The sequence below is a fragment of the Narcine bancroftii genome, chromosome 3 (genome assembly GCF_036971445.1).
Source record: "Narcine bancroftii isolate sNarBan1 chromosome 3, sNarBan1.hap1, whole genome shotgun sequence".
NCBI classification, from domain to species: domain Eukaryota; kingdom Metazoa; phylum Chordata; class Chondrichthyes; order Torpediniformes; family Narcinidae; genus Narcine; species Narcine bancroftii.
The window spans coordinates 321327694-321347948 of NC_091471.1; the positions used below are offsets into that span (position 1 = coordinate 321327694).

At 40.3% G+C, this 20255-nt stretch overlaps 1 protein-coding gene across 11 annotated transcripts in view; it reads right to left on the reverse strand.

Annotated features, from left to right (window-relative positions):
• Nucleotides 1-20255, reverse strand: part of LOC138759087 (sodium/myo-inositol cotransporter 2-like) — a 251059-nt gene that overhangs the window by 227116 nt on the left and 3688 nt on the right. For all 11 annotated transcript variants that reach the window (XR_011354632.1, XM_069928979.1, XM_069928981.1 and 8 more), the window contains exon 2: nucleotides 5306-5495. Coding sequence is in view for 10 of the 11 variants with exons in the window: in XM_069928979.1 (XP_069785080.1) it covers nucleotides 5306-5495 (190 nt within the window). In the remaining variant the exon portion in view is untranslated. The remainder of the gene's footprint in view (nucleotides 1-5305; nucleotides 5496-20255) is intronic.

The window sequence follows — 20255 nt, forward strand, 5'->3', positions numbered from 1 at the left end:
GCATTATTTTAGTTCAGTCATGTCTATGGGGTTAGTGCTTTGTACTGGATGTCAGATGTAGGAACCATGGGTGAGTCCCACCCTCCCAAATAGCCACATCTGCGTCAGGTGCACCGAGATGCAGTTCCTTAAGGACCGAGTTGGGGAACTGGAGCTGCAACTTGAGGACCTACGGCTGGTAAGGGAGAGCGAGGAGTTAATAGATTCAACTTTCAGGGACATAGTTACCCCAAGACCAGATGTGTCAGGTAAGTGGGTAACTGTCAGGAGAGGGAAGAAAAATTACCAGGAAAATGGAGAGCACACCTGTGAATATCCCTCTCAGTAACAGGTATATTTTGTTGGATGATGTTGAGGGAGATGACCTGACAGAAGCTGGCAGCAGTGACCAGGTCACTGGCACTGACCCTGGCATGATGGACCAAAAGGTAAAGAGGAATGCAGTGGTCATTGGGGACTCCATTGTCAGAAATACAGACAGGAGATTCTGTGAGCCAGATAGGTATGCCCACATGGTGTGCTGCCTCCCTGGTGCAAGGGTGCGGGATATCTCAAATTGGGTCCAGGGTATTCTAAAAGGGGAAGGCGAACAGCCTGATGTCTTGGTACATGTGGGTACCAATGACATAGATAAAAAGAGGGAGGAAGTACTGAAAAAGGATTACAGAGAGCTAGGACAGAAACTAAGAAATAGGACAGCCAGGGTGGTGATGTCTGGTTTGCTACCTGTGCCAAGTGCAACTGAGGACAAAAATGGAAGGTTAAGAAAAATGAATGTGTGGCTGAGGGGCTGGTGTAAAGGACATGGTTTTGGCTTCTTGGATCATTGGGATCTCTTTTGGGGAAGGCATGACCTCTACAAGAAAGATGGGTTACACCTAAACCCAAAAGGGGTCAATATATTGGCAGCTAGGTTTGGTACAGCCGTCAGGTGTGGTTTAAACTAATTTGGCAGGGGGGTGGGAACCTGTATGATAGGGCAAAGGACAGAAAAGATAAAACAGGAAAAGTTAGGTTAGGCAGCGAAAGTAAAAAATCAGAAAGAGCAAGGAGGGTGAAAAAAGCAAATCTGAAGGCTTTATATCTTAATGCAAGAAGCATTCGGAACAAGGTAGATGAATTAGCTGTGGAAACTGAGATAAACAAATATGATTTGATTGGGATTACAGAAACATGGCTGCAGGGTGGGCAAGCCTGGGAACTTAACATCCGGAGTATACGATATTTAGGAGGGATCGGCAAAAAAGAAAAGGGGGTGGGGCAGTATTGATGGTGAGAGAAGGGACCGACACGATTGACAGAAAGGATATCAACTCGGAAGATGCGGAATCTATATGGGTAGAACTGAGGAATAGAAAGGGGCGGAAAATGTTACTGGGGTGGTATATAGGCCTCCAAATAGTAGTGTAGAGGTGAGGGAAGGCATTAAAAGAGAAATTAGAAAAGCGTGCAATAAGGGAACAGCTGTCATCATGGGAGACTTTAATTTGCATATAGATTGGACAAGCCAAATTAGTAAAAATACTGAGGAGGAGGAATTCCTTGAATGTTTACGGGACAGTTATCTAGACCAATATGTCGAGGAGCCAACTTGGGAGCAGGCCATTTTAGATTGGGTATTATGCAATGATAAGGGGCTAATCAATAATCTGGTTGTACAAGGCCCTTTGGGTAGGAGCGATCACAATATGATCGAATTCTCACTCGACATGGAGAGTGATGAAATTAAAACCGAGACTAAGGTCCTGAATTTAAGTAAAGGGAATTATGATGGTATGAGACAGGAGTTGAGTAAGATTGATTGGGTGGTGTTTATGGGGGAGTTGACTGTGGATAGACAATGGAAAGCATTCACAGATCTAATGGAGAAATTGCAAAAATCGTTTAGCATAAAAATAAACCAAAAAAGGTGACTCATCCGTGGATAACAAGGGAAATTAGAGACAGCATTAGGTCCAAAGAGAGAGCATATCAATTGGCCAAAAAAAGTACCACAACCGAAGACTGGGAGCAGTTCAAGATGCAGCAAAGGAGGACAAAGGGATTAATCAAGAGAGCAAAAATAAATGACGAAAGTAAGCTTGCGGCAAATATAAAAACTTTTATAAATATGTCAAGAGGAAAAGATAGGTGAAATCCAGAGTAGGTCCTTTGGAGTCAGAATCAGGGGAATATATAACCCAAAAACTGGTTACCTAAGCACCTATTCCCAGCACAGCAAGAAAGATAGGCAAGCAAGCTAGCATGTTAGGCTTCTAACGAATAACATAATTTTCAGCTTATCACTTTGAATACAATGGTTTATTTTGCATCAAAGCTAGACCTCTGACAGTCTGTGACCAAAACAAGCAGGAAATTTAAATGTTCTTGGTACACAGATGTCCTTTCTTCAGATAACATCATCTCTGGCCCCTCGGTGGAATTTAGCTAATGTCTGCTGATTCTAAAACACAAGCAGGATCTCAGCCTTACAGAAGCAAAGGCTGCAAAAGTAAGAAACATGGTTAGAATCTTCCATTACACCGCTACAATAGATAGATAAAATAAGAGTTATTGGGAATAGGTGGTTAAATGAAGGTGAGTCTTGTTTTTTTTTTAAATTTTTTTTAAATTTTTCACACTATAAACCATACTGACCAAAATACATACAGACATTTTTCTCTTGAATATATAGTGTCATTTTCTCCCCTTTTCCCCCCTCCCTTCCCTCCCTCCCTCTCCCCCCTTCCCATTTATTCAAAGTTCAATTTATAAGATACATTAAACCCGTTAAACAATATCATCACTTAATAAAAATAAACAAGAAATTTTTGTCTTTTATTTTTATATACTGAGTCAGTTCATTTCGTTGTCTTCTCCTTCTGTCATTTTAGGTGGTGGAGGTTCATGGTAGGATTTTTCTATTGTATTTCATGTATGGTTCCCATATTTGTTTGAATATTGTGATGTTATTTCTTAAATTGTATATGTTATTTTTTCTAATGGAATACATTTATTCATTTCTATGTACCATTGTTGTATTCTCAAGTTGTCTTCTAATTTCCAGGTTGACAATACATTTATTTGCTACAGCTAGGGCTATCATAATAAATCATTTTTGTGCTCCATCCAAATCGAGTCCAAATTCTTTATTTCTTATATTTCCAATAAATAATGCGGATTTCACAAAGTTTAAAAAAAATCACCATTTAGATGGCAAACACAAGCAATTCGATACCTAGGTATACAATTAAATAATAATCTCGGCCATCTATATAAACTAAATTATTAGCCATTAATGAAAAAATTACAAGACGACTTAGAGCACTGGAATGACTTACCATTAACACTGATAGGAAGGATAAACTGTATTAAAATGAATATCTTCCCAAGGATACAATACCTATTTCAATCATTACCAATTCACCTAACAGAGAAATTCTTCAAGGAGCTAAAGAAAATAATAAGGAAAATCTTATGGAAAGGGGGGAAACCAAGGATAGCACTAGATAAATTAACAGAATGGTACAAACAAGGAGGCTTACAACTACCAAACTTTAAGAATTATTATAGAGCAGCACACTTAAGATATCTATCAGATTTTTATCAAACAAGGGATAAACCAGATTGGACCAGATTAGAGCTAGATAAAATAGGGGAGAAGATACCTGAACATATACTACATAAGTGGGATGAAAAATTGGTGTAATGTAGGAATTCACCAGTATTGCACCATCTGCTCAACATTTGGAAGAAGATTCACGTAGAAAGGAATAAAATAAATTATCAACCTCCAAAATTAATATTGACACAAAATTCAAGAATCCCTTTCACCTTTCCTTCAGAGACTGGGAGAGAAAAGGGATCAAAAGAATAGAAAATTGTTTTTCGGGAAATAAATTATTATCTTTTGAACAAATGAAGGACAAATATAATATAACTCACGATACAAGGTTTGCATACCACCAACTGAAAACCTACTTGAAGGACAAATTGGGAAGCAGTCTGAGGTTACCAGAAGGAAGCAATTTTGAATATGTGATTACAGACACAATGATAATTTAAAAAATTCTAACAATTACAATTATAACAAACTGCAAAAAAGAAGAACGAGGAAACAAAGTGTAAACCTAAACAAAAATGGGAACAAGATCTAAACATAAAGATAAAGAATGAAACATGGGAAAAGCTATGCTCCGGAACTATGAGAAATACAATAAACACGAGGTTACGCATGATACAATATAATTGGTTACACAGGGTATACATCACACCCCAAAAGTTAAATAAATGGGACCCAACAGTATCAGACAGATGTTTTCGCTGTAAAAAGGAAACAGGAACAACAATACATGTAATTTGGACATGTGAGAAAGTGAAAAAATTTTGGGAAGATCTAAACCAGATATTAAATAAAATCACAAAAACCAATATACCAAAAAACCCAGAGATCTTCCTCCTAAGAGATGAGTCTTGTTGAATGGCAGAGCAGGTTCAACAGGCCAGATAGCCTAACTCTAGACATATTTTTTATGTTTTTATGACTTATTAGGGTATGTAAAATCATGAGGGCCATAGATAAGGTAACTGTATTTTTCCTAGAGTGGAGGAGTGTAAAATTGAAAGGCAGAGATTTAAGATTAAAGGGAAAGATTTAAAAGAGACTTGAGGAGCAGGTTTTGCTCATGGAGGGTAGTGAGTGCATCAAATGAATGCATGGAGCTGATATAGGAAGGTACAATTACATTTACAATACATTTGGACAGGTATGCAAATAAGGTATCTTTATCGGAATATAGAGCAAAAACAGGCAAAGTGGAGTAGCTCAAGTAGGTAACTTGGTCATTTGGCTGAAGGGTGTTTTTCCATGGAATATAACGTAATTCTATGAACCTATGAATTTTAAAAGCATAGAAATTGGATGGGGTTGATTGATCCTGATACTTTCTCCAACTCTGCCCTTATTCTTTTCCAAGTATCTAGCAGAGGAAATAAAGAGATTAAAAACAAAATGAACACACCTATCAATGTGTGACAGCAATTGGCACCAGTTGTTTTGCAACACAGTGATCAAGTCCCTATCAAGATCTCATTTATACTTGATATTAACATTGGATGTGAAGTCTATGAGGAAATAGAATCTATTCAAAATTCCTCCTAACTTGTAATTTTCAATTTGGCCCTAAGTTTTGGGATCAGCCTGTTACTAATCTCTGTAACTGTAACTTTCCTAAGCTTAAGATTTTTCACAGAAGGAATGTAAAAGATATATTTTTATTTAAGATTGGTTTTTGAACACAGTTTAGAGAACAGACAAAGAGCTTACCCAGACTCCGACCATCAGGACAAATATGAAGTATAAGACCATGACAATAATATCAACTGCAGTTAACTTTTTTTGAGATATCTCATGTTCATCAGGGTTCATTGTGCTGGCAGGGGTCCCAGCTGTCCTAAACAAAGCGCTCTCCATGGATGTCTTCATGCTTCCAGAATTCTCCAGGAAACCAATATAACTGCAATGTGAGGACAAAATAGACTTTAGTCCTGCTCTCCAATGCAAAGCATTAATTTGTTGCATATTATTATTCCTAAGCTTTAGGATTCATCCCATTTCCTCCTGTGTGCAACATCACTGTGAAATTTTATTTTCTATTTGACTATCAACATAACTCTACTGAAGTCCTACCTTCATGCTCACTACAGCTGATAGGAACAGGTACCACTCCCAATTTTCCCCTCACTTTAACACTGTAACACTTTATTACTTGAGGAGGTGACTAGATGACAATTCCCTTGAGATGAATAAAAATGTCGGAAATAACAGCTCACTGACCATGCTGTACTGTGTGGGACTGGATGGGCTTGGACCTGCTGGAAGTGTACAACACAATGATTCTGACTGGCAGTATATCAGAATCTGCCACAAAGGGCAGCAATACTCTCATCTAACCAGAGAAGGGGAAGAACAAAGAAAATCAAAATTGAAAATGCTTAATGTGAATTACACGATGTGTGTACTTTCTAAAAATATGCTCTTACAAGTAAAAGACCATCCATACAAAGTAACCAAGTGTAGTGGGAAACTTGAAGATTTAGAAAACATTAAAAAAGAAACAAAGAACCACTGAAAAAACAACCAATAAAGAAACGATTATGAAAGTAAACTAACACAAAATATAAAAACAGATAGTAAACCTTTTTATAATTATATAAAGCAGAGAAGCATGGCTAAAGTGAAACATATGTCCCTTGGAAAATGAAAGTAAGAATTAATATTGGGTAATGCAGAAATGGCCAAAGCTTTGAATAGCTATTCTGTGTCAGGCTTCATGGTAGAGAACATATCAAACATGCCAAAGAGAGAAACTATGTATGGAATGATAGGTGAGGACTTATCACTAAAGAGTTAGTGCTAAGCAAACTAGTGAGTATAATGATTTGGAAGCCACCTGATTCTAACGAAATAGAAATGTTCCCCAGAGTACTGACAGAAATTGCAAATACTATCAGGCCATTTACAATAACTTAGCAAATTTCTCTGGTGTCTGAGCAGGTCCCAGTGGATTGGAATATAGCAAATGTCACACCATTGCTTAAAAAAATGTAGGCAAAAGCCAGGTAACTAAATACCAATTATGGAAAATGCTTGAAGATACCATTAAGAAAGACAGCTTGACATCTGAGTTATCTGGGAAGATAACAAGCACATTCCAGAAGGCATTCAATAACATGCTGCATAAAAGTAAAACATGAAAGTCTAGAGACACTGTGGTTGAAGTAAAAACACAATCTCTAGGAATTGTAGACCAACTCCCACAACTACCTCAACTACACTTCTTCACATCCAGTCCCATAAAACCATAGAACCATACAACATTACAGCACAGAAACATACCTCTTCAGCACCTTTTAGTTTGTGCTGAACCATTTTTCTGCCTAGTTCCACTGATCTGCACCTAGTCCATAGCTGTCCATATCTCTCCCATCCATGTGCCTGTCCAAATTCTTAAATGTTTACATTGATCCTGCATTTACCAATTCAGCTAGCAGCTCATTCCATATTCCCACACCCTCTGTGTAAAGCTGTTCTACTTTATGTTCCCTCTAAAATTTTCCCCTTTCTTTCACCCTTAACCCATGTCCTCTGGTTTGTATCTTACCTTCCCTCAGTAGAAAAAGCTCTGTTTACTCTGTTTAATCCCCATAATTATAAATGCATCTGTCAAATCTTCCCTCATTCTTCTATGCTCTAGTGAATAAAGTGAATCTAGTGAATATAATCTGTTTCCCTGTAATTCAGTTTCTGTCTGGACAATATCCCAGCAAATCTTATCTGCGCTCTTTCTATCTCATTGATATCTTTTCTGTAGTTAAAGCTGCAAATTTGGCCTCTCCAATGTCTTACCATAATATTTACCATAATATTCCAACTCTTACACTCAATATTTTGATTTATGAAGCCAATATGTAAAAAATGATGCCACTTTCAGGGAATTATGGAGCTGTATTTCCAGATACCTCAATTCTACCACCATCCTCAGTGCCCTACCATTTACCATGTATGTCATTTCTTGGTTTGTCCTTCCAAAATGCAACATCTCACATGTTTGCATTAAATTCCTCTTCTATTTTTCATCCCATTTTTCCAGCTGGAAGCCTTGAAAATCCTCCTTGCTGTCCACAATGCCTCCAATCTTAGTGTCATCTGCAAATTTGCTGATCCAATTGACCATATCATTAATAGAGATGGCAAACAACAGTGGTCCAGCCTCCAGTCTGAGAAGCAATCATCCACCACTATTCTCTGTCTTCTCCCATTCAGCCATTGTTGAATCCAGTTTACTACTTCACCATGAATACCTAGCATCTGAACCTTCCTGACTAACTTCACATTTGGGACCTTTTCAAAGTCCATATAGACATCAACTTTTCTGGAAACCTCCTCAAAAAACTCTATAAGATTGGTTAAACATGGGAGGAAGGGAGTGCCTACTTTGGACATGTGAAATTATACTTGCATATCCGATCTCTTAGAACAATGCCAATAATTTACCTATTTCTGACATCAGGCTCACCAGCCTATAATTTTCGTGATTACTTTTAGACCCTTTTTTAAACAACAGAACAACATGAGCTACCTTCAATCCATTGGCACCACACTCATGGATATTTTAAATATTTCTGCCAGACCCCCTTCAATTTTTGCACTAGCCTCCCTCAAGGTTTCTTGTTAGGCTCTGGGGATTTATCAAGTACCTACTCCTCATTATTCTGTATAAATTGTTTTCCTGACTTTTCTCAACTCTGTGCCAGTTTCCTGAGTGAATACTGATGCAAAAAAAAACATTTAAGATCTCCCCATTTCTTTTGGCTCCATACATATCCGACCACTCTGATCTCCGAGGGGACCAATTTTGTTCCTTCCTATCTTTTTGATCTTAATATACCTGCAGAAGCCCTTAGGATTTTTGTTCACATTGTCTGACAAAGCAACCTCATGTCTTCTTTTACCTTCCTGATTTCTTTCTTGAGGATTTTTCTTGCATTTTTTATACTCTTGAAGTATCTCATTTGCTCTGTAATGCCTATTCCTTCTAGTCCTCACTCTTGAACCAGATGCCCAATATCCCTCGAAAACTATGCTTGCTAACTTTGTTTTTAATCCTGACAGAAATGTACAAACTCTGTACTCTCAATATTTCACCTTTGAAGGTCATCCACTCACCTCGTACATCCTTGCCCCAAAACATCTTACCCCAATCCATACATTATCATTTCTTCAAAATTGCCCTTTCTCCAGTTTAGAACCTCAATCAAAGGACTAGAATTATCCTTCACCATATTTAACTTGAAACTAATGCTGTTAAGATCAATAGTCCCAAAATGTTCCCCTACACACACTTCTGTCACCTCCCTAACAGAAGATCAAGTATCACAAAGAAGCCTCGCCAGTCATAAACATCTACAGGTGTACAGTGGAGACCATTCTGACTGGTTGCATCACTGCTTGGTATGGAGATGCCAACTCTCAGGACAAGAATAAACTCCAGAGGGTTGTTAACTCAGCCTGTGACATCACATGCATCACAGACTCACTCCATCAATGTGGTGCCTTAAAAAAGCAGCCTCTATCCTCAAAGACCCCCACCCATCAGGAAAAAGGTACAGGAGCCTAAACACGAGCACACAATGGCACAAGGACATCTTCTTCCCCACTGCCATCAGATTCCTGAATAATCAATTAACCTTACTTTTTGTGCACAATTATTTTTATTTTTTATAGTAATGTTGTAAGATGGTTATAATATGAATATTTGCGCTATGATGCTGCAGCAAAACACCGAATTTCAAGATTTGTTCATGACAATAAATTCTGATTCTGAGTATTGCACTCACTTTAGTTGATATCTCGTGTATATTGATTTAGAAAACTTTCCTGAACACATTTGACAAACTCCACGCCATTCAGCCCTTTTACAGTATGGGAGGCTCAGTCAATATGTGGAAAGTTAACATCTACTATCACAAACTTATGTTTCCTGCAGCTATCTACTATCTCTCTACAGATTTGCTCCTCCCATTCTCATTGACTTTTGGGTGGTCTATTAATGTGGTCATATTAATATACCTGCATTAATGTGGTCATACTTTCCTATTCCTCAGCTCCATCCAGATAAGCTTCAGTAGATGAACCCTCAGGTCTATTCAGCCTGAGCAGAGCTTTGATATTTTCCATGATGTGCAATGCCACTCCTCTCCCTTTCACCCCCTATTCTATCATATCCAAAACAACGGCAGTCTGGATTACTGAGCTGCCAGTCCTGCCCCTTATGCAACCAAGTTTCACTAATAGCCACAATGTTATAATTCCATCTGCCAATCCACGCTCTCTAAGCTTGTCTACCTTTCCTACAATACTCCTTGCATTGAAATATATGTACCTGAGAACATTTCCACTCTGTACAACCTGTTGACTTCTCATGTTACATGCAATTTTCACATAATTTCCTTTCTCCACTCTTCTTTCTGCTCTGGCACTCTGGTTCCCATCCCCAGAACATCTAGTTTAAACCCACCAGAGCAGCACTAGCAAACCTTATAACCATATAACCACTTACAGCACAGAACAGGCCAGTTCGGCCCTACTAGTCCATGCCATAACAAATCCCCACCCTCCTAGTCCCACTGACCAGCACCTGGTCCATACCCCTCCAGTCTTCTCCTCTCCATGTAACTATCCAGACTATCCATAAATGTAACCAATGATCCCGCCTCAACCACGTCTTCCGGAAGCTCATTCCACATCCCTACCACCCTTTGCTTAAAGAAATTTCCCCTTCAATCTTAAACCATGCCCTCTAGTTTGAATCTCCCCCACTCTTAATTGAAAAAGCCTATCCACATTTACTCTGTCTGTCCCTTTTAAAATCTTAAACGCCTCTATCAAGTCCTCCCTCAATCTTCTACGCTCCAGAGAAAAAAGTCCCAGTCTGCACAACCTTTCCCTATAACTCAAACCTTGAAATCCTGTCAACATTCTCGTGAACCTTCTCTGCACTCTCTCTATTTTGTTTATATCTTTCCTATAATTTGGTGACCAAAACTGTACACAGTACTCCAAATTTGGCCTCACCAATGCCTTGTACAATTTCATCATAACCTCCCTACTCTTGAATTCAATACTCCGATTTATGAAGGCCAACATTCCAAATGCCTTCTTCACCACCTGAGTATCAACTTTGAAGGAACTGTTTACCATAACTCCTAAATTCCTTTGTTGCTCTGCACATCTCAATAGCCTACCATTTAATGCATATGACCTATTTAGATTTGCCTTTCCAAAATGTAACACCTCACACTTATCTGTATTAAATTCCATCAGCCATTTCTCAGCCCACACCTCCAGCCTTCCTAAATCACCTTTTAATCTACAGAAATCTTGCTCACTGTCCACAACACCACCAATCTTTGTATCATCCGCAAACTTGCTTATCCAATTCTCCACCCCTACTTCAAGATCGTTAATATATATAACAAACAATAGTGGACCGAGGACTGATCCCTGAGGAACTCCACTAGTCACCGGCCTCCAATTGGACAAACAATTTTCTACCACTACTCTCTGACACCTCCCATCCAACCAGTGCTGAATCCATTTCACTACCTCCTTATTTATACCTAATCCTTCCACCTTTATTCCTAACCTCCTGTGAGCAACTTTGTCAAAAGCTTTACTAAAGTCTAAATAGCAACATCCACAGCCTTCCTTCATCAACCTTTTTAGTAACCCCCTCGAAAAACTCAATCAGGTTTGTCAAGCATGATCTACCCCTGACAAAACCATGCTGATTACACCCTATCAATCCCTGTACCTCCAAATATTTGTAAATACCATCCCTCAAAACACTTTCCATCAACTTGCCCACCACAGACGTCAGACTCATAGGCCTATAATTCCCAGGTTTACATTTGGACCCTTTCTTAAACAGCGGAACCACATGTGCAACCCTCCAATCCTTTGGCACTACCCCCGTGGCCAGTGACATCCTAAATATCTCTGTTAATGGCCCCACTATCTGTCCACAAGCCTCCCTGAGTGTCCTTGGGAATATTTTGTCCGGTCCCGGAGATTTATCCACCTTTATCTTTTTCAACACAGACATCACTACCTCCTCGGTTATCCTTATATGCTTCATGACTTCCCCACTATTTTTCTTTACTTCAACTGGTTCAATATTTTTTTCCCTAATGAATACTGAGGCAAAGAAATCATTCAAAATTTCCCCCATTTCCTCTGACCTCACTCAGTCTACCCTCGTTATCTACAAGGGGTCCAATTTTATCCCTCACTAATCTTTTACTTTTAATGTACCTATAGAAACCCTTTGGACATTTTTACTCTGTCTGCCAAAGCCTCTTCATGCCTTTTTTTGGCCTTTCTAATTTCTTTCTTAAGATTCCTTCTACACTCCTTGTAGTCCTCCTTCAAATTCTCAGCTCATTGCTCTTTATACCTCTTGTACACCTCCATTTTTCTCCTAACCAAATTTCCAATATTCCTCGAAAACCAAGCCTCCCTATGACTTCCAGCCTTTCCTTTGATCCTCACTGGGACATATCTACTCTGTACCCTCAAAATTTCTTTTTTGAATATCCTCCATTTTTCATTTACATCCTTACCTGAAAATATCTTGTCCCACTCAATACTCCCCAAATCCCATCTTATTCCTTCGAAATTTGCTCTTCTCCAATCCAGAACCTCAACTTTAGGCCCCTCCTTGCTCTTCCCTAAAAGTACCGTAAAACTAACAGAATTATGATCACTAGACCCAATTTGTTCTCCAACAATAATGTTTTATCTTCCCAGAAGAATATTAGTCACACTCTAGTTCAGATGCAAACTGGTCCCACCTTCACTGGAAGAGAGCCCAGTGATCCAGAAATCTGAAGCCCTCCCTCCTGCACCATGTCTTTAGCTACATATTAAGCAACAATATCCTATTTCTAACCTTGCTGGCACCTGGCACATCTGCAATCCTGAGATCACAGCCCTGGAGAATTTGCCCTTCAATCTAGCACCTAACTCCCTGAATTATCCTTGCAGGACCCCCTCACCCTTTCTAACCACATCATTGGTCTCTAGATTTGGCTGCTCACCCTCTCTCCTGTGAATGCTGTAATCTCAGTCTGAGCTATCTCAGATCATGGCACAAGGGAGGCAACATACCATCCAGGATTCTCCATCCCTTCCACAGAACCTCTTATCTGTCCCCCTAATGATGGAATCACCTATCACAACAGCTCACCTCTTCTCCTCCCTTCCCTTCTTAGTCACAGGACAAACCGTGCCAGAGACTTGATTGCAGTGGCTTGTCCCTGGTAGATCGTAGCCCTCAATAGTATCCAAAATGTTATACAGGCTACATTCTGGCACTCCCATTGTAAATCGAAAAAGTTGTGTCAAAAAATGGCAGTCAGATCAGTGTGGGCATCGACACAGGGCTGTGAGGAGAGAGTAGGGCAGTGGGATCAGTGTGGGGACTGACTTGGGGTTGTCAGGAGAGAGTGAAGCAGTGGGATGAGTGTGGGGGCTGATATAGCGCTGTTGGGAGACACAAATTTCAAAGCACAGTACAGATTTGAACCATCATATCTTCAAAAAATCTTAAGTAGATCAGGCACTATCTGTATTTGTAATTGAGAGGAATGGCCACAAGGGTGCCCAGCACTTCCAACCCGTTTTCCTTTCCTGAATGCCAGCCATCTACTCTTCTCCTGCCTCCTAGGTGCAAGGATTCTTTTCCCTTCTTGCAATTTCTCCGTCTCCACCACATCTGTTCCTCAGATGAGGTCTTCTTGTCCATATCATTTTCAATTTCTACCTTCTCCTCCACCACCAACTCTGTCCTTACCTGTATCTCCTCCATTTCCCACTCATCTGCCCTGGCCCCCTCTGCACTCTGATGTAACAAACACAGGAATCCCCTTGTCTTTACATACCACCCTCTAGCCTCTGCACCCAACACATTATCTTCTGTAATTTCTGCCACCTATAAAAGGATCCCACCACTACACACATCATCCTTTCTCCGCCTTCCATAGGGATCATTGCCTCCATGACTCATTTGTCCACTCATGTTTCATCCCTCCCCACCCTCCCCCCGCCCAATTTCCCTTTGGCCATAGGAAGTGTCACACTAGAGCCCTCACTTCCATTTGGGACTGCAAACAGTCCTTTCAAGTGAAGCAACTCTTCACTTGTTTATCTGCAGGGGCTATATACTGCATCTGGTGCTCCCTTTGTGGCCTTCTCTACATCAGAGAATCTGGGTGCCAACTGGGAGAGCGCTTCACCAAGCTCTGTCCACATTAATAACAGGATCTCCCAATGGCCAAGCACTTAAATTTTGAGCCTCACTCTCATGTCAGTCATGGTCTTATGTACTATCCCACTAAGACCACTTGTAAATTGGATGAACTGTGACAGAGTATATACATATGTTTTTGGGAGATAAATTGGGAAAGGTTTGTTAGAGCAGGTCATATACAAACACTTTAAAAGAGATCATATTTCAAATACTGGAGCTTTGCTAATGTTAGACATATCGACTCCGCAGCTTTTGCAAGAGCTTTGGAGTGTGCCCCAGAGACTTCACTAATGGATTGTTGTTTACAAAAGGCAACAGATAAAAGATCATGTTGGAGCCACAGATTGTCTGGAAGAGAACTTGTTGGTTTTAGAGGATTGTGTGGTTTTGCAAGCAGAGAGAGTCAAACAGGCTTTCTCTCAGAAAAAGAGAGAGAGAGACAGACAGAGATCATTCTACAGTGTTATAGCCAGCAGAACCAGCTGGGTCTGGAACAGGACAAGTTAGCAAGCTTGTGGAAAATCTCATGTGGAAGACGACCTGGTCAAAGCCCTTGTGGTTCATGCAAGAGGAGCAGACTAGCTGTCTAATGTTTTACTTGGAATAAGAGAAACAAAAAGGAACTCTGTGGTGACCTGAAAGAGGATATCATCTGGAGAACCCTGAAGTGGCAAGTTTCATCAGCAAGACTCTGAAGTGGCTGATGGAAGTACATCAGTTGTGGATGTCCTGGAACAACAAATCTCTTTTGAAAACCAACAAGAACCTTTCTGAGCGGTAACCATTTACCTTTTAAGCACCAAAGCCTGGTGAACTTTATAAATGTTTAATTCTGTGCACAGTATAAGAATTGCCTGCAAGCAGTGAACTTAGAGGAATGAGAAGTGAGATTGGACTGTGAACCAAATAACTTCTCTGAACTTACACACACTTTACATACAGATGCACTTAGAATTAGAAGGGAGTTAGGATAGGTTAATTAAGTTGTTAAAGTGTGATTCTGTTTTCATGTTTAAAGATAATTAAATGCAATGTTTGTTTAAGTACCCATTTGTCTTGGTGAACATCTATTGCTGCTGGGTTTTGGGGTCCTCTGAGCTCATAACAGAAGAAACATGATTTTACTCCAGGGCACTCTCCATCTGGATGGCATCAACATCAACTTCTCTGCTTTCTGAAATCCTACTTTCCATTCTCCCTCCCTTCGCTTTTCATTTCTCTTCTTTCCATCAGCTCTCCACCCCCTTCCTTTTCCATTGACAGAGCCATCCCTCCTACTCCTGCTTGCTTGTGTGACCTCCCTCTCTTATTATTACCTCCTGCCTTTGGAGCTGTGCTCCTCCCCTTACCGCTCCTCTCTACCATTTTGTTTTGGTGACTGCTGACATTTTTATACTTTGATGAAGGGCTCTAGCCCACAATGTTGGTTTTGTATCTTTGCTATATAAAGCAGACTGTTTGACCAGCTGTCTTTCTCAAGCATTGCCGGATAAAAGATTTCTCCATAAAATAAGTATGCATAGAATTGGTGGTAATGTATCAGCATGAATAGAAGTTTGCTTAACCAATAGAATGTAGTGTTGGATAAATGAGTGTTTTTCTGGTTGACAATCAAAACTAAGCAGAGTACCACAGGGGTTGGTACTGAGCTCACAAGTGTTCACAATGAATGATTTGGAAGAGAGGACTGAGTGTAAAAATCTATGTTTACTGATTAATGGAAAAACAAATTGTGCTAAGAATGCAGAGAGTCCGCACAGATATATAGATATGTTAAGTGGGAAAAAGTCTGGCAGGTGGGGTACAATGTTGGTAACTGCAAAGTCAGCCACTTTAGAAGATCAGATCGTAATTTAAATGGTGAAATATTGCAGAGGGGTTTAGGAGTGCCTGTGCAGAAGTTTGGTTTGCAGCTGCAATAGGTAATCAAGAAGGAAAATGGAATGTTGGGCTTCATTGCTGGAGGAGTTAAATTTAAGAGCAGAGAGATTCTGCAGCAACTGTACAGGGCACTGATGAGCTGCATCTGGAGTACTGCACATACTTCAGGTCTCTTTTTTTTGGTAAACGATAATAAAATCAGTGCTGGAGAAACTCAGCTGGTCAAACATTTTGCTCATACCCGAAATGTTGATTATATATCTTTATCCTTGCCATATAAAGTGCACTGTTTTACCTGCTGAGTTTCTCTAGCATTGTGTTTTTACTATGTCCTGCTGTTATCAGATTCCTGAATGAACCTCACATTATAAAATGATATTGCCTTTGATCTAATTGATCTCTCTCTGTAACTCTGCACTTTCTACTGTTATTATCTCAGGCTGAATCAGTCATAACCTTTCCCTTCTGTTTAACCTCAATCTATAGATCTAATTTCAGATTTCAGATTTATTGTCAGAGTACATACATGACATCAAATACAACCCTGAGATTCCTTTTCCTGCAGGCACAGCAGAATTACCACTAATTAGTAATGCAAATAAAAAACTGTACAGAGAGCATACATGTAAACAAATAAGGAATTGTAAACAGATAACAAATGTAAACAAACTGACTGTACAAGACAGAGAGAATAAAAAAAAAAATCAAGAAAGTGCACAAGTAAAAGTGCTTAATAAATCTCTGAGTTTGTTATTGAGGAGTCTGATGGTAGAGGGGTAGCAGCTGTTCCTGAACCTGGTGGTGCAAGTCTTGTGGCACCTGTACCTGTTTCCTGATAGCAGCAATGACAAAAGAACATGTGCTGGGTGGTGTGGGTCTTTGATGATTGCTGCTGCTCTCCGATGGCAGCGTTCCCTGTAAACGTTTTCAAAATTGGGGAGGGTTTTGCTTGTAATGTCCTGGGCTGTGTGCACTACCTTTTGGAGGGCTTTATACTCAGGGGTATTTATGTTCCCATACCAGACCATGATGCAGCCCGTCAGCACACTTTCCACCACACATCTGGAGAAATTTGCCAGGATTTCTGATATCATACAAACATCTGCAAACTCCTGAAGAAGTAAAGATGCTGACATGCTTTCTTCATGATGGCATTGGTGTGCTGGGTCCAGGAAAGATCCTCTGAGATAGTGACGTCCCCCCCCCAAGAACTTAAATTTGCTCACCCTCTGCACCTCGCTGGATTGTATACCTCTGGCTTTCTTTTCCTGAAGTCACTATCAACTACTGAGTTTCAATGGCTTTGAGTGCAAGTTTGTTGTTGATGTACCATATAACCAAGTTTTCAATCTCCATCCCGTATGATGACTCACTACTGTGGTATTGTCAGCAAATTTATAGATGGTGTTATTGTCGTAACAAGCCACACAGTTGTAGGGGGCAAAGAACACAGCCCTGTGTTTCACTGGTACTGATGGAGATTGCAGAGGAGATGTTCTTACCAATCTTCACTGTTTGTGGTCTGTAGGTGAGGAAATCCATGATCCAATTACACAATGGGGTGTTAACTCCCAGTTCTTGGAGTTTGCTGATTTAACTTTACATCCTCACAGTAGATATAGCATTACTTTACTCCATGGTGTTATCCTCAGACAGGTTTCCTTACTACAGTCTTCTCTTTCCCTGGACCCTCAGTATTTGCTGTCCATATCCCACTGTAGATAAGTCTTGATCATCCAAAGCACTCTTCACTAATCTCCCAGCCTGCCATTGGCTTAGAATGACATACTTTCCTAGAAACTGGCCATCCTTTTTTTGGTGAATGAGCAAATTTTTGTTACATATTTCCCCTGTTGGATCATCTCCAAAAGTCTGCAAACATAGTCAAACAATTGTTAGAATGAGCACTGTGTGGTTAACTCCCAGAATCATGTGTGATGGGACTAGGATCGGTTAAATATCCTGTGAACCAGCTAGAGGCTCTTAAAAGTAGACAAACAAGACACACTTTGAATTCTGTGGAGGAGTCAGGGGCAAGATGATGGTTAGAGGAAGACCCAGTCTTCAATGAAATGAACAGCAGAAAAGGAGTTGATATATTATGTGCTAGGGAGCCAACAGACTGGCAAGTGGTGTGCCCACTCATTCCAGCAGGAAGTTCTTATCATCACTCGGTGTAAGGGTGAGAAATAATGAGCCATTCTAGTAATCAGATTAGGAGCACCTTCTATGCCCACTTTGAGAAGAACCAACAGTGCCAACTAGAATCCCTGAAAAAGCTAAGTACCCTGTAATATCTGTCTCTGAGAGTGGCATCAGAGCATCATTCAAGAAGGTTAAACCTCGCAAGATGTCAAGCCCTGATGGCATAGCTGGTAGGGTACTGAAAATGTGTGCTGACTAACTAGCCAGAGTGTTCATGGACATTTTCAACTTCTCATTGCTGCAGTCAACGTCTCATTGCTGCTTCAAAAGGGCATCAATCATCCTGGAACCCAAGAAGAATAGTGTGAGCCGCCTCAATGACTACCGTCCAGTAGACCTAACATCTACAGTGATAAAATCCTTTGAGAGGCTGGTCATGGCCAGAATTAACACGTACCGAAGAAAAGATCTGGACCAACCGCAATTTGCCTGTCATCACAATCGGTCCACAGCAGATGCAATATCGCTGGCTTTCTGCTCAGCTCTGGATTACCTCAAAAAATTCAACAACAGCTCAGCCTTCAATACCATTATTTCCTCAGTGCTGGTCAAGAAGCTACAAATTCTAGGCCTTTGTACCCCACTCTGCAACTGGATCCTTGACTTTTTCATCAGAAGATCAGTCAGTATAAATTGGAAACAACGTCTCCTCCTCACTGATTATCAACACCAGCACACCCCAAGGATACATGCTTAGCCCACTGCTCTACTCATTATACACCCATGACTGTGTGGCCAGCCACAATTCCAATGCTATCTACAAGTTTTCTGATGACACCACAGTTGTTGGCAGAATTACAAATGGCAATGAGGAAGTGTATAGGAGGGGAATGAATCAGTTCACTGAATGGTGTAATAACCACCTTGCAATCAATGTTAGCAAAGCCAAGGAGATCAATGTGGACTTTAGAAGGAAGTCAGGGGAACATGAGACAGACCTCATCGAGGGCTCAGTAGTGAAGAGGGTCAAGAACTTTAAATTCTTGTGAGTCAACATCTCTAAGGATTTGGCCTGAAGCCTCCACATTGATGCAATCACAAAGAAGGCTCGCCAGCTTTGTAAGGTGCCTGAGGAGATTCGGTATGTCATCGAAACTCTCTAAAACTTCTATAAGTTGACTGTGGGGATCATTCTGGCATCACTGCCTGGTACAGAAGCACCAACTCTCTGGACAAGAATAAATTCCAGAAGGTTGTTAACTCAGTTTGCGACATCACAGGCACCAGACTCATTCCATCGAGATGGTGTCTTAAAAAAGTAGCCTCTATCTTCAAAGACCCAGGCCATGCCTCCATTAGAAAAAAGGTACAGGAGCCTACACCCAAGGAGAGTTTCTTCCCCACTGCCATCAGATTCCTGAATAATCATTGAACTAAGGACACTGCCTTACTTTTCATGCACTACTATTTACATTTATTTATTAATAGTAATCTTGTAAGATAGTTATAATATAAATACTCCAAATTTCATGACTTGTTCAAGACAACACATTCTTATTCTGATGAGTGCTACAAAAGGTGGTCATTTATTAACTGGGGTCTCGAAGAAGAATACGAATGAATTATGTTGGTGTTAAAAACTAGAGAGACTGTCAAGTTGCTGAAATTTATGAAATTATCCCATGCATTGGAATTATGGAGTCATACAAGATGGAAGCAGGCCCACAGGTCCAGCTTGTCCACGCCAAACAATGTGCCCTCCCAGTTGTCTGTATTAGTCCCACACCCAAAATCCATGTGATTATCCAGGTGATTCTTTAAGGAAACTAATGTACACAATGGGACATTAACAGGAGCATAAATTGGAGCCAGATGTACTTGGGGAAATGAATGGCAGAAATTTAGCAAATGTTCAGTGAATATTTGCATGTCACTCTGCATGAGTATATTTCATCGAGGCAGGAAAAGGATGGTAATGAGAAATGTACAAGTTTATTTAAAGTACGATATATTTGGATTAGGACCAATATTTGCAAATTGGATTAAAGCTTTATATGGTACAGCCTGCTAACTGGGACACGACCCACTACACAAAATGTCCGATAAACACGGCGACCACGCAGACCCCACAAGGGTCAATGACTTTCCTCCCATGCAACTACCTATATGGCAGAAAATGATGAGCAATGGCATGAATGCTGTCCTATTGGAGGTCGGCACTGTCGTGATGTCTCTCCTGTCATAAGCAGTCAGGAGAATAAAGCAGTGAGTAGTGAACTGCTGTATTCCTGATAACCCGGTTTCACACCATCTGTGATTGTACCTGTGGTCTTCCTTTTTTTTTGCTTTGTATAAAGCCTCCAACACCTTGACCCTTCC